General features: G+C 37.1%; 1 protein-coding gene and 1 long non-coding RNA gene across 2 annotated transcripts in view; one reads left to right on the top strand and one right to left on the bottom strand.

Moving 5' to 3' along the window:
- LOC122707015 overlaps nucleotides 1–139 on the bottom strand; it is a 52,692-nt gene extending 52,553 nt beyond the window's left edge. Inside the window, exon 1 of the long non-coding RNA XR_006344550.1 lies at nucleotides 4–139. This is a non-coding gene — a long non-coding RNA (uncharacterized LOC122707015). The remainder of the gene's footprint in view (nucleotides 1–3) is intronic.
- FBXO33 (F-box protein 33) lies at nucleotides 26–23,786 on the top strand. The gene is made up of 4 exons (XM_043922653.1): nucleotides 26–963; nucleotides 18,517–18,627; nucleotides 19,252–19,937; nucleotides 21,723–23,786. The coding sequence occupies exons 1-4, from the start codon at nucleotides 362–364 to the stop codon at nucleotides 21,992–21,994; spliced, it is 1,671 nt and encodes a 556-aa protein (XP_043778588.1). The 5' UTR covers nucleotides 26–361; the 3' UTR covers nucleotides 21,995–23,786.
- The last annotated feature ends 215 nt before the right edge of the window (nucleotides 23,787–24,001 follow it).

Raw genomic sequence — 24,001 nt, 5'->3', positions numbered from 1 at the left:
TACCGGCAAGCGGGCGCTCCCTTCTTCCGGAAGTCGCGCCCAGTCACGCCCAGGCTCCTCCCACCACCGGTGACGTCAAACTCAGCTCCTACCACTGGTCTGCCTCCGCCTCCAGGCGCGGGGAGGGCTCCCGGTTCCTTAAAATAAATCCTGCCGCTTCCGGCCTCCTAACCAGTACAAGCGAGGGTTTTGAAGTTGCGGAGAGCGCAGGCCTCGGACGCGCGTGAGTAAAGTTTGAGAGGCCAGAGGCTGGCTATCTGGAGGCCACCCCCGCAGAGGCCTTTCCCCCTCTGCGCAACTGGTGCCGCACTTGGTTCCGCCGAGACCCACGACGGTTCCGCCCCCTTCTTCCTTGTCATTGATGTTGTTGTTCTTGTCAGTGCCGCAGCCCCGACCACCGGGAGCCCGAACCCGAGCCGGGGCCGCCCGGGTGGCGCGGTGGCGGCGGCTGCGGCTGCAGCAGCTGCGACGGCTGCGGGGGCTGCTCCGGGGACTGCGGGGGCGGCCGGGGATCGGCAGCCGGCGGCGGGGCCGGATGGCTCTGTGCGGGCAGGCGGCTGGCGCCGCGTCGCTGCCCAGCGAGCTGATCGTGCACATCTTCTCCTTCCTGTCCGCGTCCGACCGGCTCCGGGCCTCGGCCTCCTGCTCGCACTGGCGCGAGTGCCTCTTCTATCCGGCTCTCTGGCCCCAGCTCCGCATCTGCCTCCGCGTCTCGCCCGCGGAGCAGCCACGGCTCGAATTCCTCATGCGCAAGTGCGGCTGGTTCGTGCGAGAGCTGCGTGTTGAATTCGCCGCGGAGAACTACCTGAGCGGCGGCGGCGGCCCGGGCGATGGAGGCAGCGCCGACGCCGGGACTGGCGGCGAAGAAGTCGAAGCCCTGCAGCTCTCAACCCGTTGGCTGGAAGTGCTGCGCACCTACTTAGAGCTGGTCCTGTGCGTGCTAGTCAGCATCCGGAACAACAGGTAGGCACTTCGCAGCCCCTCCATTCATCCTCCTCCCCCCCGCCTCCACTTCCCGGGGCGCTGGGTCGCCTCCTTCCTCTCACCTCGAAATAGATTCAGTGTGGAAACGCCCCGCGCGCTTCAGCGTTGCTTTTTTCAGTGACTGGGGGTGTCAGTTCTAATCCGGCGATTTCCTTGAGGCGGGAGGGCATAACAGGACTCATCCTAATACTTTATAAACAGTGATGGACTTGGTGTTTATCAGACAGCACTCCTGGCGCCTTCCAGGCACTGTCTCATTCATCCTTTCGGCAGCAGTGGGATGGAGTTGACAGGCGCGGTCATTCTTCATTTTACAGATGAGAGAGCTGAAGCTTGGAGGGTGAGGCCTGTGAATGAGTCTTGGGAGAAACAAAACGAATCTGTTTTTTGTTGTTGTTGTCGTTTTGTTCTGAACCTTTCCGATCAAAATAGTTCGTGGTGGCGGAGAGAGTAGGTATGCCACAGGTTTCGCATAGGTTCGAGACTCTCCTGGCATAAAAAGAAATCTTTGACAGCCATTTTCTTACCGGGAATGGTTTTAACTAGGCCAGGCACAAAGTAGGAGGAATTTTTTTTTTTTTTTTTTAAGGGATCGGGGAACTGCCTGATAATCAGGATTAGAAGGTCCCTCCCTTTTGCGAACCTCCATACTCAACTTGTCCCCAGTGATTCACCTAAAAGTAGCACAGTACAGCTTGGTGTTTGCGTGTGTTGGGGGAACTGGCCAGTGTCTGCAAAGGGTAAGCCCAAACTGTCCTGATATTGCATCAAAATCTTTCATTCTGGGGTTAACTTCCTGTGTTCTGGCCCGTCGTCCTAATCAGTGTTTTCCATTCTTTATCTACCGCCCTTTCCAGAATCCTATTAACGTAGATTTTCTCTATCTGGATATTCTAACTAAGCCTAAAATTAAACTGGGAGGTAGAGGAAAGTTCATAAGTTCAAAAAAGGAGCAACTTATATAGTAGTAATAGTTCAGCAGTTTGCAAGTAGTTTCACATTCAGGATCTTATTTGATCCTTTCAGCTGAGCCTGTGAGTTAGGACAGCTGTTATTATCCCTGCTTTATAGAAAGGAAACTGAAACGTAACAGGGTCAAATAATTTGCAAATTATCATACAGTACTGTTTTTCTCTGACAGCAGTGTACTTCCTTTTGCAGTAAATACATTATGTTGAACAGGATGGAGTGAAGGTCCTGGTTATGCTAAGTGAGATAGATACATGTGTATTCTTAATTCTCTGTTTGAATCAGAAGGGTGGAATATAAGCGTTAGCTGCAAGTTGTATCTGGAGCATGGCTGCATCATCTCAGTGTACTGTGTATTTTCCTAGCTTCTCACACCAAGCCATCTTATTTCCTCACTTTGATTTTATGTGGCAAAAGAGGCTGTTTAAGACTATAAGTTGGTCTTGATCGTGTTGGAGACTTTCTGTCAGAGTTGGATGTGTGGCTGGAGGCCCACCTGACCCAGAGGTTACATTCAGTCAGTGAGCACTTACTGCTGATGATTCATTGGAGGGTAGAAGTGGGATGGATTCTTTAAAGAAAGGAAACTGAAACGTAACAGGGTCAAGTAATTTGACAGTATCAGTTAGATTTTTCTTGAGGTTAGATAGGAGTTCTGAGCAGTCATTTAAAAATGCATGTCTTTTGTCCAAGTAAGAACCCACTTTACAAAGTTTCTATCTAGTTCCTTTTAACTGATTGGTTGGTTGGACAGGTAAAGGTTATATAGGCAAAATAGTGATATATCACCTCTTTTCTTTGTTGTTTAATTTTTCATCAGTTTTTATTTTTTTAGCTGTGTGTGTTGAGGTAAAGTTGACAAATAAAAGTGAACCTACCTCTTCTTTAGCATCTCTATCTACTTGTCTATAAGACCGCCCTCTAAATAATCTTTATATATTTGGAAAAAATGTCTCAGCTTTATTTTTTTAAAGTATTTTGAGATACTCTACTAATATTGGAAGTACTAATATGAATGTTAAAAATTTAAGTGAAACTAGTTTTCTTTAGAGAAATTGGAAATGTTTTAAACCAAGATGTTTATTTGATAACTCTGATAAAGCCTATTCTTATTTCCTTCGTAACCACTTAAACATCAGACTCAGGCTCAATGAAGAATGACTCAAATGCTTTAGTGTTCTTTGGTTTTCTAAAACCATAGAATTTAATAACTAATGAGAAAAATCAATATTTGACATTGCTTACATTTCCAAGGTAAATTTTACAGTGCTTTTGCCTTATGATTTCTACCATTTTATAGGTAGAAGAGGAGGGTATGAACCTACCAAGTGACAAGCTTTATGCTTCCTGCCTTTATGTTGAATTTCATACAATTCAAACTTTCATTTTGCTGTTTCAGTTATTTTCTTGTCTCTGAGTTAAAGAACTAAAACTGTAACCTTGAATTGTGGGAACTTTTCAAGGGTACTGTTCTGAAAGAATAATTGGCATTTTGTTTTGCTTAATTCCTGGGTATGCACATGTGCTCTCAGAGTGACTGTAGCCACCTTACCAATTTCTTAGGTGTTGGGGACAACTGATGAGAATCAAAGAGGTACGGAAATGCCTCTCGGAGGGTAAAAGACAGTCTTCTGTCTTCAGAGTTCACTTCTCCAGAGGGTGCTAGGATACCTGCCTTCTTGATCAACAGTAAGAATGTAAATAAAAAATTAGTACTCAAAATACTAAAAAAAAAAAAAAAAACACACTTTCAACTCTATTGTAAATTAAATCGGCTGAATTTCTTCTGTAGGAAATTGTCCTTAGAAGTTGGAAACAACAAATATAAATATGCATTTTTAGAATTTAACCTGGTTGTCAAGTTGAGTACTACCTATTAAAATACTGTATTCCATACTCCTTAGGAAAAAGGAAACTTCAGAGACAATAAGATTTATGATAATAGCTAATAGACTCAGTCACTAAAAATACTTATTCTTAATCAGTAAGCATTAGGTACATTGTCAACATCTGATTTATACTTTCCTGGACTATATAAATATTTTGCATGAGCCTTTTTGGATGAAATACTAAATTGAGGGCAGTGCTTTTCTAAAAGATGCAAGCCATGGAGACTTTGTATAGAGTGATTTTCTTGTTAAAATTCTAACTACATGAGGTGGGGGTGAGGTTCAAGAGGGAGGGGACATATGTATATTTATGGCTGATTCACATTGATTTATGGCAGAAACTAACACAACATTGTAAAGCAATTATTCTCCAATTTTAAGAAAATCTAACTATCTAGATTGACCAGTTTTTTGACTGTGCCTGCTTATATACCCTGCTAGTAGTAGAACATCTATCAATAATTCTTAGATGTGGTCTGCTGATTTGGCACATGCAGTCACAGAGAATCTTACCTTAGTATTTTTTTCCACATCAGTATGCCAAGACACAGCAACTGATAAAGCAATCTAAAAATACATCTTAAAATAGATTAAAAAATCTTTGGACATTTCCTATTACTATCCAAGAACATAGGACATTCTTGAAGGTATCATCTCCAGCAACCCTGAGCCTTATTTTTCTTGAAATATTTTCCCATCACGGGGCAATAAATACGTGCAATAATAATATTTCACTTTTGAGAGCTAACTTTTGTTATTTGTTTTAAAAAGCCCATTTGGAGAACATGTATATTAAAATATATTGGGACTCTGACCAGTCCTTGCTGCCCAAGAGATGGTTGCTTTTAGAGAAGAGATACCTTACCCAACAGACTCCTCACCTTAAAACGGACAAAGTAAAGTGACTCCATGGGGATAGCTTCAAGGTCATTGAGCAGAAAGGAGACTAACCTGATGAAGAAACTGATCTCCTTGGAGGGCTGTTGAGAGGAATTAGGGCTCTCTTTAGTCCATAGGTAACTTCTTCCAGTGACTGAGAACTGAAGATAGAGGATAGGAGATAAAACTCAACAAAAAGGTCATCAAAGTAAAATACTTTTCCTGTGTTAAAAGAAGTGACTGAGCAGCTTTTGAGTGAAAGGATTAAGTTAACTCCATTTTAATATTTTAGTTCTGAGGCAGCCTCGGAAGAGTTCACCCAAGTTGTTAAATTTATAGCTGATTTAAGATGATAATTATTAAAATGTGTTTTTTTCCTCTCCAAATATTGAGAATATGCTATGTGCCAAGCAGTGAAGACAAACTCCCTGTTCCCATGGATTCGACATTCCAGAGGGAAAAGATAGGCAGAAGCAAGTAAACAAGTAAAAGCAAGATTATTTCGATTGTGAAAGTAAAAGAGGACTATGTAATAGTGACTAGGTGGCAACATGAGATAGATTGGTAAGGGAAAAACTTTTTCTATAAAGGACATTTAAGCTGCTACATGAATGACAAGTCACCCATCTGAAGATTTGAGCAAACAGCATTCCAAGCAGAAAAAAGAGTAAGCACCAAGGCTATAGGCCAGCCAAATTTTTGACTGCTTGCAACAGTAGGAAAGAAAGTAAGGCAGGACCATGTGAAGGGTGAGAGCACTGTCACAATGAGCTCTTACGTGTAGGAGGAGGAAGGAATGGTGTTTTTTTATGGGGACTTGTGAAATAAAGTTTGGACTATATTCCAAGAATAGAAGTTATTGAAAAAATGTTAAGGACAAGCATAAGGTGATCTAATTTGCATTTTAAGGCAGTCATTCTGGTTACTGTGTAATGAATGAATAATCCTCGTAAGAGATGATGATAACCTAGAGTATGATGGAAGAAAAGATTTTTTTAAAGGTGGATGGATATGGAATATATATGTGTGGACGTAGAGCCAAAACGACTTGCTGCTAGGATATAGAGGAAAGGAAGAATCAAATTTTTTTTACCATTTGTCTTTAAAACTCACTCAGTTTTCTTTCTTTCTTCCTTAGTACTGTTAAAATTATCTTTTAATGATATGTTAAATGACAGTTTTAAATGTCAGTCTTACTTAAATCTTTTTTTATTTCGTAACCCCTGGGATTTGAGGATGATGGTAATTCAATAAGTGAGGGCTTCCCTGGTGGCTCAGGGGTAAAGAATCCTCCTGCCAATGCAGGAGATGCAGGCTTGGTCCCTGGGTCGGGAATCTCCTGGAAGAGAAAATGGCAACCCCCTCTAATACTCTTGCTTGGAAAATCCCATGGACATAGAGAGCCTGGCAGGCTACAGTCCATGGGGTCACAAAGAGTCAGACACAACTTAGCCACTAAGCAGCAACAATTCAGTAAGTGAATTCATAGAGCAAATTCTGGAAAATTGCTTTTAGTTAATGGTTCCTAAGAAAGTTGATAAGGAATACTACTATAGGCCTGTGACTTAGTTGTGGAATCTCTAAAGCTGTACCAATAGCTACATATAGCTAATCAAATTTTAAATTACTTGGATAAAATTGAAGATTTAGTTTACTGTACTAGACACGTTTCAAGTGCTCCATATGTGGCCACTGGCTACCATTAAGTATTATGTAAATTCAAACACATTTGATATCAAACATGGACTAAGAAGATTAGAATTGGTCTGAAAAAATTTTATGCAATGATATAGATTAGCTTATTAGGTTAGAAAAGGAAAAAATTGCATTTTGTGACCTCCTATACATCATTGAGAAAGACTTAACCTTGTTAATAATTGCTTCTTTTTAAATAATCAAGTTTGTATGTAGTCTCCTTTTTCATAGTTAATTAGACTTAGCTGTATTACCTCTAATTTAAGGTTATACTAAATAATCCAAAGAAATCTCAGAGAAAAATGAAGAGTTTTTAGCACTGCAGTTAGACCTTGGGGAGTATTTCTTAAGCTCAAAGGTGGTTAATATTGTTTTCAAAGAATTGCCCAAGCTAACGCACTGAATCTGTATGTACAGGTTTTTATAATAAGGCTATCAAAAATTGTGTTGATTGTTTGATTCATAGGGAAATTTTTACCCTAAAAATAAAATAAGATCACTGTTTTCAGTGAAAAGTTGTGTGGTGGTTTAATTTCTTTTTAAAAATGTTTTATTGAAGTATAGTTGATTTAGAATATTATTATTAGTTTCAGGTATGCAGCAAAGTGATTCACTTACATTTTTTTTTTTCAGATTATTTTCCACTGTAGGTTTTTACAAGATATTGAATATAGTTGCCTGTGTTATACAGTAAATCTTTGTTGCCTATCTATTTTATGTGTAATAGTTTATATCTGTTAATTTCATGCCCCTAATTTATCCCTCTCCATCCTCCTTTTCCGCTTTTGTAGCCATAAATTTGTGTTCTATGTCTGTGAGTTTGTTTCTGTTTTCTATATAGATATATTTGTATTATTTTTTAGATTCCACAAATAAGTGGCCGTTTTTTTCACTGATTGGTTTTTCTGATGTTGAGTTATATGAACTATTTGTATATTTTGGACAGTATCCCCTTTGTCAGTCACATCGTTTACGAATATTTTCTCCCATTCCATAGATTATCTTTTTAATTTTTATTTCTTTTTAATAGGGGGAAAATTGCTTTACAAAGTTGTGTTGGTTTCTGCCATACAACAATGCAAATGAGCCATCATTATACATATATCCCCTCCCTCCCGTTCCCCTGTCCCACCCCTCTTGGTCATCACAGAGGCCGGGCTGGCTCCCTGTGTTATGGAGCAGCTTCTCCCCAGCTCTGTTCTATACATGGTAGCATATATATGTTGATGCTGCTTTCTTAATTCTTCCCTCTGCCCTTCCCCTACTGTGTGCACAAGTCCATTTTCTGCGTCTCCATTCCTTCCCTGCAAATAGGTTCATCAGTTTCATTTTTCTAGATTCTGTATATATGCATTAATATACAATACTTCTTTTTCTCTTTCTGACTTACTCTGTATGATGGTGGTGGTAGCGGTTTAGTTGCTAAGTTGTGTCCAACTCTTGCCATCCTATAGACTGTAGCCTGCCAGGCTCCTCTCTGTCCATGGGATTTCCCAGGGAAGAGTGCTGGAGCAGGTTGCCATTTCCTTCTCCAGGGGATCTTCCCAAGCGAGTGGTTGAACCCATGGACCCACATCTCCTGCATTGCAGGCAGACTTTTGCCGCTGAGCCCCCAGGGAATTCATCACTCTGTATAACAGGCTCTAGGTTCATCCACTTCACTAGAACTGATTGAAATCTGTTCTATTTTATGCCTGAGTAATACTGCATTGTATATATGTACTGCATCTTTTTTATGCATTCATCTGTCGCTGGACATCTAGGCTGCTTCCATATCCTAGCTATTGTAAATAGTGCTTCTATGGACATTGGGGTACATGTATTTTTTTAAGTTATGGCTTTCTCAGGGTATACACCCAGTAGTGGAATTGCGGGGTCATATGGTAGTTTTATTCCTAGTTTTTAAAGGAGTCTCCATGTTGTTCTCCATAGTAGCTGTATCCATTTACATTCCCACCAACAGTGCTAGAACATTCCCTTTTCTCCAAATCCTCTCCAGCATTTATTGTTTATAGATTTTTTGATGATGGCCATATTTCTTTTGCCTTAGGAGACATAGCTAAGAAATAAGAAAGTATTACTACAGTTTATGTCTGAGAATGTTTTGCTTATGTTCCCTTCTAAAAGTTTTTTTTTTCCTTCTAAAAGTTTTATGGTGTCATGTCTTATACTTCCGTTTTGAAATCATTTGGGATTTATTTTTATATATGGTGTGAGGCAGTGTTCTGACTTCACTTTACATGTAGCTGTCCATTTTGCTCAGGACCACTTATTGAAGAGACTGTCTTTTCTTCATTGTATCAATATATTTTTCTCTCCTTTGTCTTAGATTAATATCCATAAAAATTTTAGGATAATTTGTTCTAGTTCTGTGAAGTGTCATGAGTGTTTTGATAGTTGTTTTTGTTTTGTGTTTAATTTTGTCAAGTGGAACTAATGTATAACATAACCATATTTATTTGAGAAATTGAAAGCATGGCTTTTCTTTAAGTAGTGCTCTGCTCATATAGGCCTTACATAAATCAGAATCAATTTGTCAAATTTCCCCAGAAACTTCCTGGGCTTCCTCACTGCAATCACTTGGATTTGTTTCTCCTCCTTCGCTTTCCTGTTTCATGTAAACCCACTATTCCTTGAAATTTGCTAAAGTCTGACCCACATGTAAGCTATAGAATGGTAAGACTAAGTGAAAAGAAGCAGCAAGTATTATGTTGGTGCAAACATAATTGCGGTTTTGGACCATGAATTTTAAATCATTATAACTAGACTCAAACACATCGTTATTAATCAAAATAGGAACCATTACAATCAACATGTCTTTGACAACGAGAAATAAATTTGTTTATTCCTGTAGCATAAAAATCCATGCTTCTGGGATTCAGTGAACTCTTGGAAAGCATTTTCTGCCTTCCCCTGGTTGTGGAAGCATTTTTCCTACAAAAAGTTGGTGAGATACTTGAAGTGGTAGTCACTTGTCTAGAGGTCAGGTGAATTGGCAGATGAGGCAAAACTTCATAACCCAATTCATTCAACTTTTAAAGCATTGGTTGTACAACATGTGGTCAGGCATTGTCATGGAAAACAATTGGGATCAGACTGGCAGCCGACCACCAAACAGTAACCATGACCATTTTTTGGTACAAATTTGGCTTTGGGAAGTACTTTGTAACTTCTCCATCCAGCCACTGAGCTGGTCATTGGCCAGTTGTCATACAAAATCCACTTTTCATCACATGTCACAATCCAATCAAGAAATGGTTCCTTGTTGTTGTGTAAAAAAAAAAGAGAAGATGACATTTCAAAAACAATTTTTTTTTTTATTTTCAGTCAGCTCAGTCAGCTTATGTAGCTTTTTCACCTTACCAGTTTGCTTCAAATGCCAAACAACTGTAGAATGGTCGACAGTGAGTTCTTCAGCAACTTCTCATATAGTTGTAAGGGGATCAGCTTTGATGATTGCTCTCAATTGGTCATCATCATTCCAATGGCCAGCCACTATGCTCCTCATCTTCAGGGCTCTGGTCTCCTTTGCAAAACTTCTTGAACCACCACTGCACTGTATGTTGATTATCAGTTTGTGGGCCAAATGCATTGTTGATATCGTGAATTGTCTCCACTGCTTTATGATCCATTTTAAACTCAAATAAGAAAATTACTCGAATTTGCTTTTTGTCTAATATCATTTCCCTAGTCTAAAATAAATATAAAATACACAGCAAATAGTCATAAGCAAAAAACATAAAGCGAGAAATGCACATTAAACTAGTGTATAACATAACCACATTTATTTAAGAATGTATTAGACTATGAAATGGCAAAGTTCAACAGTGCAAAACTGCTATTACTTTTGCACCAATCTCATAGTACTCTGCATAAGGCTTCTTCCTTTCGTTTGCTCCAAATCACTGCTCTTATCACTGTTAACACTAAGTCAGGTAAATTGGTTTTTCTGTCCAGAAACTTGTCTTGTGTACTCTTCTGTTACATCTCTGAAATGGGCAAGGAAAAAGAAGGAAACTGAGGCCACACTTGAGCCATCTTTAACCCAGTTTGTTAATCAGATATTGCTGATAACTTCCAAAAAGAATCTCATTCTTAGAAACCTCAAAAAATCAACTTTGGTTCAAGGCAAAGGAGAAAGGCACTCACCTGAGGCAAAAGACTTTGACCTATAGCTTAGATCCACCTTCCCAAGCCACATACCTTCTCCATACCAAAGTCCTAGTAGAGTTACCACCGTGGTCATGGGGCTGGGTGAGCCCCAGTCATGTTGCCAGTACTGCAGAGAGCTGAGGAGTGTTTGTGTTCTTGATAGTCTTGAAATCGTAAACTAATTTTCCTAGAGAAACAGCAGTATTCAGCAACCATTTATCTTTACTGAAGTATTTGAAAGGAAATCCAATATATAGATGTCATTCATTTTATACTACACACTTCAACATAAAATTTTGAAAATTATGGACATATATATACATATAGGACTTCCCAGGTGGCGCTAGTGGTAAAGAACCCACCTGCCAATGCAGGTAGGTGTGAGATGCAGGTTCAGTCCCTGAGTTGGGAAGATCCTGTGGAGGCGGGCACAGCAACCCACTCCAGTATTCTTGCCTGGAAAATCCCCATGTACAGAGGAGCCTGGCAGGCTGCAGTCCATGGTGTCGCACAGAGTCGGACATGACTGAAGTAACTGAGCACACATGTACATATAACCAAAATAACATTAATACACTTAGCAAAATTGTCAATAATTCTTTAGTCTCTCCTGATTTTTTAATTAGCCTTTTTAAAATAAAACCTTTATTTCCACGCCAAGAATCTAAACTTGTACCTTTGTAACTTAACCACAGTAACTTTTCATGTAACTGACACACAGTACATATCTGATAAGTGAATGAGCAGAGAGTAGGAGAGCAGTCTGTAGCCTCAGTTTCTAAATTATAAGTACTTAACAGTCTGACACTGCTCTGGATCTAGATGATGAGTTTGTAAAATAGGATTGAAAAAGAATGCAATTAGTTGAAGAAATGTGTTCTTGATTATCAACACTTCTTATGACTTTATGCTTGTTTACAACACATTTTAGGATTTGCAAAGGGACTGTTAAGTAGGTTGTATCCTATTAGTATTACCATAGGAACAGAACTAAGTTAATTTGAAGAACTAAGATGAAAGAAAATATTTCTAAAAAAAAAAAAAGAAAGAAAATATTTCTAACCAACAGAACTGTTTTCCCAGTATGTTTTTGTTCATGCCTTTTGATCAAAATTGTGTTGTGGATATTGTGCAGGAAAGAATTCTGTATTATATACCTGGAACTAAAAATAGGGGTCATCCAGACAGTTTCCTTGTTTTAACTTGTTAAGTTTTACTAACATTCAGGTTGTTAATTCTTTTAATGATCTTGATGTGAATTAAGCTCTTATACAGGTGAAAGCTATGTAAAGCTGATTTAAAGGAAAAATTCATCAGTGATAATTCTAGTAAAATGTGAAACATCCTTTTATAAAATTGGAATAATAATATATATGTGGTTTTGAATAAACCTTTAACCAGACTCATGAAGAAAAATCTCAAAACAACCTAAACTTATACCCAAAGAAACTAGGAAAGGAAGAAAAAACAAAACCTTAAGTTTCAAAAAAAAGAATAAAAGAGCAGAAATAAATAGAGTAAAATATATATATATAAATATATAAAAGATCAATGAAACTAAGAGCTAGTTCTTTGGAAAGAGATACAAAATCGACAAACCTTTATCAGGCTCCTCAAGAAAAAGAGAGGAAAAAATAAATAAATAAATAAAAATAAAAAAAAAGAAAAAGAGAGGACCCAAATCAATAAAATTAGAAATGAAAAAGGAGAAATTACAGTCAACACCACAGATATGGAAAGGATCATAAGAGATTACTAACAGTGATTCATCAATAACATAGATGACCTAGAAGAAATGGACAAATACATAGAAATGTGCGATCTCCCAAAACTGAACCAGGAAGAGAACACAAAATATGAACAGACCAATTACTAGTAATGAAACTAAATCAGTAATTTTTTAAAAAATCTGCCAATAAACAAAATTCCAGGACCAGAGAGCTTCATAGGTGAATTCTACCAAACATTTAGAGAAGCGTTAGCACCTATGCTCTAAAACTATTCCAAAGAGATTGTTGCAGAGAAAGGAACACTTCTGAACCCATTCTGTGAGGATAGCATCACTCTGATACCAAAACCAGAAAATGACACCACAAAAAAGAGAGAAAGTTACACTGAAATAATATCACTGATGAACATAAACGCAAAATTCTCAGCAAAATATTAGCACCCTGAATTCAGCAATACATTAAAAGGATCATACACCATGATCAACTGGGATTTATCCTACGGATGCAAAGATAGTTCACTATCCACATATCAATCAATGTGATACAACAAACTGAATCATATGATCATCTAAATAGAGCAGAAAATGCTTTTTGACAAAATTTAACATCCATTTATGATTAAAAACTCCCTACAAAGTGAGTATAAAAGTAACATCCCTCAGCATAACAAAGGTCATATAGACAAGCCCTCAGCTTATCATCATACTCAATGGTGAAAAGCTGAAAGCATTTCCTCTAAGATTAGGAGTAAAACAAGGATGTCCACTCTCAATTCCTTTGTTCAGTATAATCAAAGTCCTAGCAATAGCAGTCAGACAAGAAAAAGAAATGAAAGAAATCCAAGTTGGAAAAGAAAATTGTCACTGTTTGCAGATGACATGATACTATATACCAAAAATACTAAAAGCTCCACTAAAACCTATTAAAACTTATCAATGAATTCAGTGAAGTTGCAAAATACAGAATTCGTGTGTAGAAATATGTTGCTTTTTTATGTACCAACAGTGAACTATAAGCGAAATTAAGAGAACAATCCCATTCATAACCACATCAAAAAGAGTGAAATAACTAGGAATAAATCTCAGGAGGTGAAAGACCTGTACTCCAAAAACTATAAAGACTTTGATGAAAGACATTAAAAATGACACAAACAGAAAAACATACCATGCTTATAGATAAGAAGAACCAGTGTTGTTAAATTATCCAAAGTAATTTACAGATTCAGTGCAATTACTATCAAAATACCAATTATATTTTTCTCAGAAGTAGAATAAATAATTGTTATTTTCATGGAAACACAAAAGACACTGAAAAGCCGAGGCTTTCTTAAGAAAGAACAAAGCTTCAAGTATCACACACTCTGATTTAAAACTATACTACAAAGCTACAGTAATCAAAACAGTATGGTACTATTGCAAAAACAGATGCACAGATCAGTGGAACAAAATAGAAAACTCAGAAATGAGCCCACACTTAGATGATCAACCAACCTACAACAGAGGAGCTAAGAATATACAGTGGGAAGACATTGTATAAAGACAGCCTCTTCAGTATTGGGAAAACTGGACAGCTACATGCAAAAGAATCAAACAGGACTATTTTTTTCACAATGTATACAAACGTAAGCTGAAAATGGTTTAAAGATTTAACTGTAAGACCTAAAAGCAGGCTGCCCTGGTGGCTCAGTTGGTAAAGACCTGAAACCATAAAACTTTTAGAAGAAAACATGGGCAATATGCTCTTTGACATCAGTCTTAGCAGTATTTTTTTAGATATGTTTCCTCAGAAATGGAAAACAAAAGCTAAATTAAACAAATGGGACCACACCAAACTAAAAAGCTTTTGCACAGTCAAGGAAACTACCAACAAAAAGACTGCCAACTAAATAGGAGAAGGTAGTCACAAGTAAGATATCCCATATGGGGGATAATATCCAAACTATATAAAGAATTCATAAAACTTAACATCAGAAAAACAAGCAACCCAGTTATAAAGTGGGCAGAGGACCTGAACAGACATTTTTCCAAAGAAGAAATACAGTTAACCAACAGACACGTGAAAAGATGTTCAACGTCACTAATCATCAGGGAAATGCAAAAGGAGCAAAGGCAATATAATAGAGAAATGATAATCTTTTCAACAAATAAGTGTTGGAACAACTGGACATCCACATGGGGAAAAAATCTATAGACACAGACTTTATTCCTTTCACAATAATTAGCTCAACTTAGGATCACAGACCTTAGGTGTAAAACACAAAGCTGTAAAGCTCCTACAAGAAAATGGGAGAAAATTTATGTAGTCTAGGGTTTGATCATGACTTTTTCAGTACAACATCCAAGGGATGGTCCATGAAAAGAAGCACTGATAAGCTGGACTACATTAAAATTATAATTTTCAATCTGTGAAAGACCCTGTTGATGGAGTGAAAGCCACAGACTAGGAAAAAATATTCATAAATGACCTCTAAGAAAGGGCTCTTGTCCAACATATATAAAGAGCTCTTAAAACTCAATAATAAGAAAGCAAAAACCCTATTAAAAAGTAGGCCAAAGACTTTAATAAAAACCTCAGCAAAGAAGATATGCAAATGGCAAACAAGCATGTGAAAAGGTGTTCCACATTATATGTCAAATTAAAGCAACAGGACACCACTACACACCTATTAGAATGACCAAAGTCCAGAATACTGACAACATCAAATACTGATGAGGATGTGGAGTAACAGGAACTCTCATTCATTCTTTGTGGAAATGCAAGATGGTATAGCCTCTTTGAAAGACAGTTTGGCAGTTTCTTACAACACTAAATTTCCTTCTACCCTATAATCTAAAAATCATGCTCCTACCCAAAAGAGTTAAAAGCTTTTTGGCCACACAAAACCCATCACAACAGCTTCATTTATAATTGCCAACAGTTGGAAACAACCAAGATGCCCTTAAGTAGGAGATTACTTATGATGTAATCTGAGTGATATTCAGAGTACAATGAAATGATATTCAGCACTAGGAAAAAAAAGACTATTAAGCCATGAAAAGACATGGAGGAAACATAAATGCATAGAACTAAGTGAAAGAAACCAACCTGAAAAAGCTATATACTGAATGACTCCAACTATTCAATATATAATATTCTGGGAGAGACAAAACTACAGAGACAGTTAAAATATCAGTAGTTGCCAAGGGCTAGAGGGAATGGACAGATGACTAGGTGGAGCTCAGAGGACTTCTAGGGTCATGAAGCTTTCCTGTATCATACTATATGCATATCATTTTGCATTTGTCCAAGCTTATAGAAGGTACAGCACAGACAGTGAACTGTCTGATAAAGCTAGTGATCTTTCTCCAGAAAGTGCACATAAACAAAATATTTTGCCAACAGTTTCTATAGGTTAAGAGCCTATAAATCCTTACTTTTGTATGATCTGGGTGTATTTATTTATGTAATATGGGTGTGGAATGTTATTTTTAAAAAAATTTTGGAGTGTAATTGATTTACCATATTATGTTAATTTTAGGTGTACAGCAAAATGATTCAGTTATACATTTTTTTCTAGATATTTTACCCACATAAGTTATTGCAGAATATTGAGTTCCCTGTGCTATACAATAGGTCCTTATTGGTTATTTTATATATAATAATGTGTGTTTATTAATCTCAAGTTGATAATTTATCCTTACTCCCGACATTTCCCATTTGGTAACCATAAGTTTGTTTTTGAAATCTGTTTCTGTTTTGTAAATAAGTTCATTTGTATCATTTTTAATTAGATTCCACATATAGTAATAGCATATGATATTTGTTTTTCTGTCTTCATTTAGTATGATAATCTCTACATCCATCCATGTTGCTGCAAATGATATTGTTTCATTCTTTTTTATGGCTGAGTAGTATTCCATTGTATGTGTATTCTGTATCTTCTTTATCCATTCATCTGTTGATAGACATTTAGGTTGCTTCCATGTTTTGGCTATTATAAATGGTACTGCAATGAACACTGGGGTTCATGTATATTTTGGAAGTATGGTTTTCTCCACATTATGCCCAGGAGTGGGATTGCTGGATCATATGGTAGCTCTATTTTCTAGTTTTTTAATTAACCTCCATCCTGTTCTCCATAGTGGTTGCACCAATTTACATCCCCACCAACAGGTATAGGAGGGTTCCCTTTTCTGCACAGCTTCTCCAGCATTTATTATTTGTAGATTTTTTGATGATGGCTATTCTGACTGGTTTGAGGTGATACATCATTGTAGTTTTGATTTGCGTGTTTCTAATAATTAACAATGTTGAGCATCTTTTCATGTGCTCTTGGCCATCTATATGTCTTCTCAGGAAAATGTTGAGCTGTATGAGCTATTTGCATATTTTGGAAAGTGACCCCTTGTGGATTACATCATTAGCAAATATTTTCTCCCATTCTGGGGATTGTCTTTTCATTTTGTTTATGATTTCCTTTGCTGTGCAAAAGCTTTTAAGTTTAATTAAGTCCCATTTATTTTTGTTTCCATTACTCTAGGAACTGAATCCAAAAAATATTGCTGCAATTTATGTCCAAGAATGTTCTGCCTGTGTTTTCCTCTTGAGTTTTATATTATTTGGTCTTATGTTTAGGTCTTTAATCTGTTTTGAGTTTATTTTTGTATATGGTGTTAGAGAATGTTCTAATTTCATTCTTTTACATGTAGCTATCCATTTTCATCTTTTCCCAGCATCACTTATTGAAGACGCTGTCCATTTCTTCATTATATATTCTTGCCTCCTTTGTCATCAGTTAGGTCACCATAGGTGCCTGTGTTTATCTCTGGACTCTCTGTTCTATTTCATTGATCTGTATTTCCATTTTTGTGCCAGTACCATGCTGTTTTGATTATTACAACTTTGCAGTATAGTCTGAAGTTAGGGAACCTGATTCTTCCAGCTCTGGTCTTCTTTCTCAAGATTGTTTGGCAATTAATGATCATTCTTCAAGCTAAGTTTTAGAATCATCAGACTTTTTAGTGAAACTAAGGTTACTAATTTGGGAAAATATGACATAATATTAAGAAGTTATTTTTCATTTACTTAAATCTTTTTATCACTTTTGTGGATTATACATTTCTTATTAAAGTTATCCCAAACTTCTAGTTACAGGCGTAATTCTCTAGTGGTTATGTTAAAAACAAAACAGCAGACCCAAAATGGAGTCAGTTGTGCTAAACCCCATGTCACCAAACTAAGACTCAGTACCTAGCCCAGCTGTGGTTTAATCAGCCTCAGGATTGTAACCTTTAATCAGTTAGCCTGGAATTACCAGGTCAGCACTAGTGAGGCAGTCTGCCATATAGTCCCTTCAGTTCCCTGTAGGAGGGTGACTATTGCCTGGAACAGTGCATTATTTACTAATAATGTATTTTTCTACTTCCTTTCTATTTTAAAAGCAATTTACTCAGTTGAATTTTTGTTGTTTTAACCATTATTATTAGCATTTAGGAATTTTTAATCTTTATCCTTTCTCCTACTGTGTTTAGAATTTTACTATTTAGAAAAGTGTGTTTTGTAGCTAAAGTTATTTACAGATTTTTACAGTTATTTTTTTTAATTAACCTCTTAATGGTAAGCTCTATGTTTGATCACAAAATCACAGAAGGTTCTCTAGATTTTAGTTAGAGTATTTCTTACCGTGGAGATAGAGATATCTCCAAAGCAGTGCCCCACCTTAGAACATTTAATGCACTAAGTTAACTGGTTTGGGAGAATTTTATATTATAGTTAAAATGTATATGAAAAATATATATATATGAAACTTAGAGCTTGAATGTTCTTCCATATGTCATTTTGTTATTTATTCATCCCTAAACCTTTAAGGTAGGTATTATTATTACTGATAGAGTTGAATTCCAGCAACTTTAAGAAGACTTTTCCATGGTCACTAAAACCTTGAGTTCTAACTAATAAAAATAAATGGAAAAAATAAATAAATAAAACCTTGAGTTCTGAACTACTTGTGCTTCACAAGTATGCTTCACTTGTTATGCTATCACAAGTTTTTCACTGTATGTTAAAAGCAATCTGAAAGTACTTAGTTGGATTCTAAATGAGTTACTAAGGTGGAACATCTGTAGAATATCCCTTCTGCATATGTTTACTTTTAATATTTATACTTTTATGTTAATTATTTAGACAATCATTTTAAATTACCTTTTTTTTTTTTTTTTTTTAAATTACTTTTCTTATAGGAACCTCCAGAAGTTTAGCCTTTTTGGAGACATAAGCGTTCTACAACAGCAAGGAAGTTTGTCAAATACATACCTCAGCAAGGTGGACCCTGATGGCAAAAAAATTAAACAGTAAGTTATATAGTTAATGGAAAGGGGACTCTATAATAATAAAAATATTTTTCTGAACAATGTTAAGATACTGTCCAAAGAGTAATGATATTTTTTTCTGAAAAGAACATGTACTCTGAAATGCCTTAACAATAAAATAGTGATCAATACATACCATTCCAATCTTTAAGACAAGAATTTGCTGTGTAATTATTGCTATTTAAAACTTAACTTCTCTACTTTACTTTGCTATAACATGAATTGTAAATCATCAGTCTTTTCTACTGATATAAAATGCTCCTTCACTTGAAGGATTTCAAGTACACATATTTCTATATGTGTAATATGTATTATATTTTTATGTGAATTTTAATGATAATACTACTTGTGGGTTAAATGAGTGTGCTCAGTTGCTCAGTCATGTCCAACTCTTCGCAACTGCATGGAATGTAGCTTGCCAGGTTCCTCTGTCCATGGGATTTCCCAGGCAAGAATACTGGAGTGTGTTACCATTCCCTTCTCCAGAGGATCTTCCCGACCCAGGGATCAAACCCATGTCTCCTGCATTGCAGGTGGATTCTTTACCATCTGAGCCACCTAGAGCTAAGTCTTAACAGGATTGTGTGGCATGTGTTTTCCTTACAGAATTCAGCAACTGTTTGAAGAAATACTGAGTAATAGTAGGCAACTGAAATGGCTGTCTTGTGGGTTTATGCTGGAAATAGTAACCCCAACATCACTGTCATCTCTCTCAAACTCTATTGCCAACACCATGGAGCACCTGAGTTTACTGGACAACAACATTTCTGGTAACAGCACCCTTATCACCACAGCAGAACTGGAGCGATTCTTGAACCTGCGCTCACTTGCCCTGGATTTCTGTGACTTTACAGCTGAGATGGCTAGAGTCTTAACCGATAACAACCATGTGCCTTTGCAGCGACTTTCTCTCCTGGTTCACAATGTTTCCGTGATGCACAAGTCTCTGGACAACATGCCAAATGATGAGCACTGGAAAGCCTTGTCAAGAAAGAGCACCAGCCTTCGGGTCTATATTATGGCTTTTGATATCAAGAGTGAAGATATGTTAAAGATTCTGAAACCCAGTATACCACTAGAGAGGATTCATTTTGACAGCTATATCACTTGTGTTTCAGGAGCTATTGTTGATCTTATATCTAGGCAGTACGACAAGTTCCTCACTCATTTTATATTAATGAATGATGTGATTGACACGTCTGGTTTTCCAGATCTTAGTGACAACCGAAATGAAGATCCGTTGGTTTTATTAGCATGGAGGTGCACAAAGCTCTCTCTTCTGGCAATTCATGGTAGGTGACTTTTGTTTGTTATAGTTTGAATTTGTTATTACAGCTGAAACATTTTATACCAATAAAAAGATAACACTGACATGTATACTGTCAAAAACTCTTACAACAAGTTGATATGCAGATTTTTTATACTTTCTAACATGACTGAAGCAACTTAGCATGCATGCATGCATTGGAGAAGGAAATGGCAACCCACTCCAGTGTTCTTGCCTGGAGAATCCCAGGGATGGAGGAGCCTGGTGGGCTGCCATCTGTGGGGTCGCACAGAGTCGGACACGACTGAGCGACTTAGCAGCAGCAGGAACATGTGTATAACATGTATAACATAGACCACTTACAAGTGGAAAGACACATTTCTACCCTATTTTGTTCCAACTCCTGTATTACTGTTTTTCTTTTGCCATGTGATTAATAGTACTCCACAAAAATGGCACTGAAATTATCCAAGAAAACATACATATTCACCTGCAATAGATATATTTCTTCCTCTTAAAAACATAACACAGAAGGAAGAAGAAAGTATGATTTCTTTCATGCTCACTGCCTCATCTTCTAGATTCTTGGTATCAACATGTTAATTTGTACAACATTTTTAAAACGATGGTTGTTGTTTGGGAAGTGCTCTTTTCTTACTGGCAGGCCTTTCATCTGAATGTGAACTATTTTTCATTTGGACAGAGTTCCTCTTAGAAGAACATATTACTTCTTTTCTGAAACTTGTAAGACATTTAGAGAATATAAAATAGAAAGTCTGCATGAACAACTTAAATTTATTATGTTTCATTATTTCTGAAATTAATCTTAGCTTCATTTGAGTGTGGGAGTGTATCTTACTTTTCAAGTTTTGCTTTATAATTTGGCCAGTCATTGGAAGTAATAGCAAAGAATAGATCAATATTGAAGTTAATAAATTAGGATTTTTTTAATAGGATGAAGAAATAGCAAGATATTTAAAATTAAGTCAGTCTTTTTAAAACTTCTTTTTATTTTTTTGACTCTGCTGAGAGGCTTCTGGGATCTTAGTTACCCAACCAGATATCAAACCCAGGCCCGAGCAGTGAAAGAGCTGAATCCTAACCATTGGGTCACCAGAGAATTTGCTAAAGTTTTTTTCTCTTATTAAAGTGTCACTTTATAACTTTGGACTGTGAATACGTGTGTGTGTGTGTGTGTGTGTGTGCGCGCGCGCGCACGCATGCACACGCAGGGTGCTCGTCACATCTCAATTCTTTGGGACCCCATGGACTGTATGCTGTCAGGCTTCTCTGTCCATGGAATTTTCTAGGCAGGAATACTGAAATGTGTTGCCATTTCCTGCTCCAGGGGATCTTCCCAACCCAGGGATCGAACCTGCTTCTCCTGCATTGACACGCCAAATTCTTTACCACTGCACCACCTGGGAAGCACCATAGGAGATGACTTTTACTAATGAAAAATATCAACTTACTATGTATTGTTAATCAAAAGCTATAAAATTATACTTTAAATGTCTTCAATTTTACTAAATGTGCTGATATCAGAATACAGTTACAGCACCTATCTGTTCACCAGCTGCAGTGATGGTCTTGGAGATAATATCAGACTTCTAGTCTTTTTTTTTCCTCTGAGCTAAACAATTACTGGGGCTTCCCTGGCAGTGGTAAAGAATCTACAAATCTCAGCATATTTTTAAAGGAAAAGGACCCCAAAGTGGTGAGATACAAATTTGTGGAAAAGACAGATGTATAAAATAGACAAAATAAAATACAAGGAAATGACAGTGCTTGTCTTTTGCTTATTTTTAAGGTTACACAGTGTGGGCACACAACCTCATAGCCATTGCTCGTCTTCGTGGCTCTGATCTAAAAGTACTTGAAGTCACCGAAGAAAGCATTGATTTTGACCAAGGCGAACTGGCCGACCAGGATGTGGATCCAGTGCATAATCTTATTGAGCAGGTATCCCTGGGCCTCGGTCAGCCTTGGCATGCAGTCATGGACATCGAATCACTCAGTGTCTTCACTGAACCAAATCGTCATTTTTACAGAGAGATGCAGAGCTTCAGCGAAGACATTTAGCTTTTTTTTAATGTACGATTCCTGTGGTTACATTTGCAAGTAGGGTCCTATTATGTTTTTTTTTTTTCCCTTCAGTAGTGTGAATTAACCCCTTTGTGCTGTGTTTAATCAGTATTAGCTTTATAGAATTATATGTGTATATTCTACTTCTTGATCAAAGAACATAGTCGGGTATTGGTTTAGAAGTTCAAAGTGACAATGTATAGGGCTTTCACGGTTAATGGACTTGTTACCAGACCAGACCTTAAGAATATACAACCGAAGGTTGTCTGAGGTTGCTGGCTAACTATTTTTCACTGAGTTACTCTGCCTTTTGATGTTTTTATTCTTGTGTGTAAGAGCTCAGGAGCCAAAATATTTTTATACATATATAGATATATATCCATAGCCTGATGGATTTGTATGCAATGCACTGCATTCATTCATTCTGATAGCATTTCATTGATTTTTATTTGAAATGGAAGAAGGGAGGATACTACGATCCCAAGTGAGTCATCTTTAACAGAAAAGCCAAGACTTTTAACTTTCATTACATATATAATAGTCAATTATCATCAATTACCACTCTGAATTTTGTATAGTAGAAGGTTAGAACATTGCTTAATCCTTTTTAAAATGCATTTACATAAACATGAATACTCAAATTATTGGATTTTTCCTAACTATATCTGACATAATTTAATTCATCAATTACATTATACATTCAAGTTAGCTTTTTAGCCCAGATTTCAAATAGTGGAGGAAGAAAGAAATAATATTCCAGGGTAAAACCTCCTAAAAAAATATCATCAAATCACAGAGTTGTAAACACACATGCTTGCAAACAAACATTAGTCGTGAAATCCCTAGCAACAAGTCACTGGATTTTTCTCTGTCAGCGCGCGTGTCAGCTGCCAAAGAATAGACTTAACTGAAGAAGTGCCCACATGCTGGCAGGGGCTGGCCCACTCTGGCCAGCCAGATACTGCTAGATTGTAATATTTAAGGTCGAATTTCGACCTGTGGTACACAGCTGTGCTGTGGCTCAGTCAGCAACCTCAGATCTCTGAAAAAAAAAAAAACACAAAACAAAAAAAAAGAAAAAAAAAAACCATGCACCTGTTTCACTGTGAATAGTGAATGTAAAGGAAAAAAAGGAAAAACTGAAAGCTTGTTCTATCACAGGTATGAGCTGCTATGATAAATGAAGAACATTCCATGAAGTATGTTTTAAAACCTTGTTATATCTGAGAGGCTTTAAAAGCCGACTTAACTGTTTCAGGGCAACCGCGGTACAGACGTGGTCTCTGTGAGACTTCCACCTGACCCCAGTTTTAAGTGGTACGAATGTTGTGCATTTAATGTTAAAGGACAGTCTGCAATAATAAAGTAAGTAGCCAACGTGGGTGCCCAGCAGTGCTGAGACCTGGCTGCTCTATTGTAAGCTTTGGAAACACAATTTATGCAACAGATGTCCAGATATGATTCTATTTATGGAAAAAGTTTATATGTATTTTACAAATGGTTTTACCATCTTATATTAAAATGACCTTTTGACAGGTGTGCACTGTTTTGTCTCCAGTGAGCACATACCATGCGGATTTTTTATGTACATCAGTAGTGTGAATCCACTGGCACAGGGTGTGTAAATGCCAGATGTGGTGAGATTTTATCTTATAAATGTGATCAGATAAAATAACTCCTGACAGAAACTGTAAGGAAACCAGCTGAATGTTTGACCTGATGACTGATGTTGTATGGTTTATGTTAAATGTATATTCTTTTAATCAATGAATAAAGCATTAAAATGTGATCATTGTAACATTTTCTTGTTCATGAAGCCTGAAAACCTTTAGTGTTAAATAAACTAGAGTAATCCTAACAATGTGTATAATCACGTTAGCTCCTATTGGTAGTCTGGTATAGCAAAGCTTAAATTTGAACAATTTGGAGAGTTGATTTTTTTTTTTAACTCACTGTGGCAAAATATAAACATAAAAGCAAATAGACTGGTTACCACCAAATCCA

Source organism: Cervus elaphus, chromosome 13 (genome assembly GCF_910594005.1).
Source record: "Cervus elaphus chromosome 13, mCerEla1.1, whole genome shotgun sequence".
Lineage (NCBI taxonomy): Eukaryota > Metazoa > Chordata > Mammalia > Artiodactyla > Cervidae > Cervus > Cervus elaphus.
This window is presented reverse-complemented; position numbering and strand designations above follow the sequence as displayed.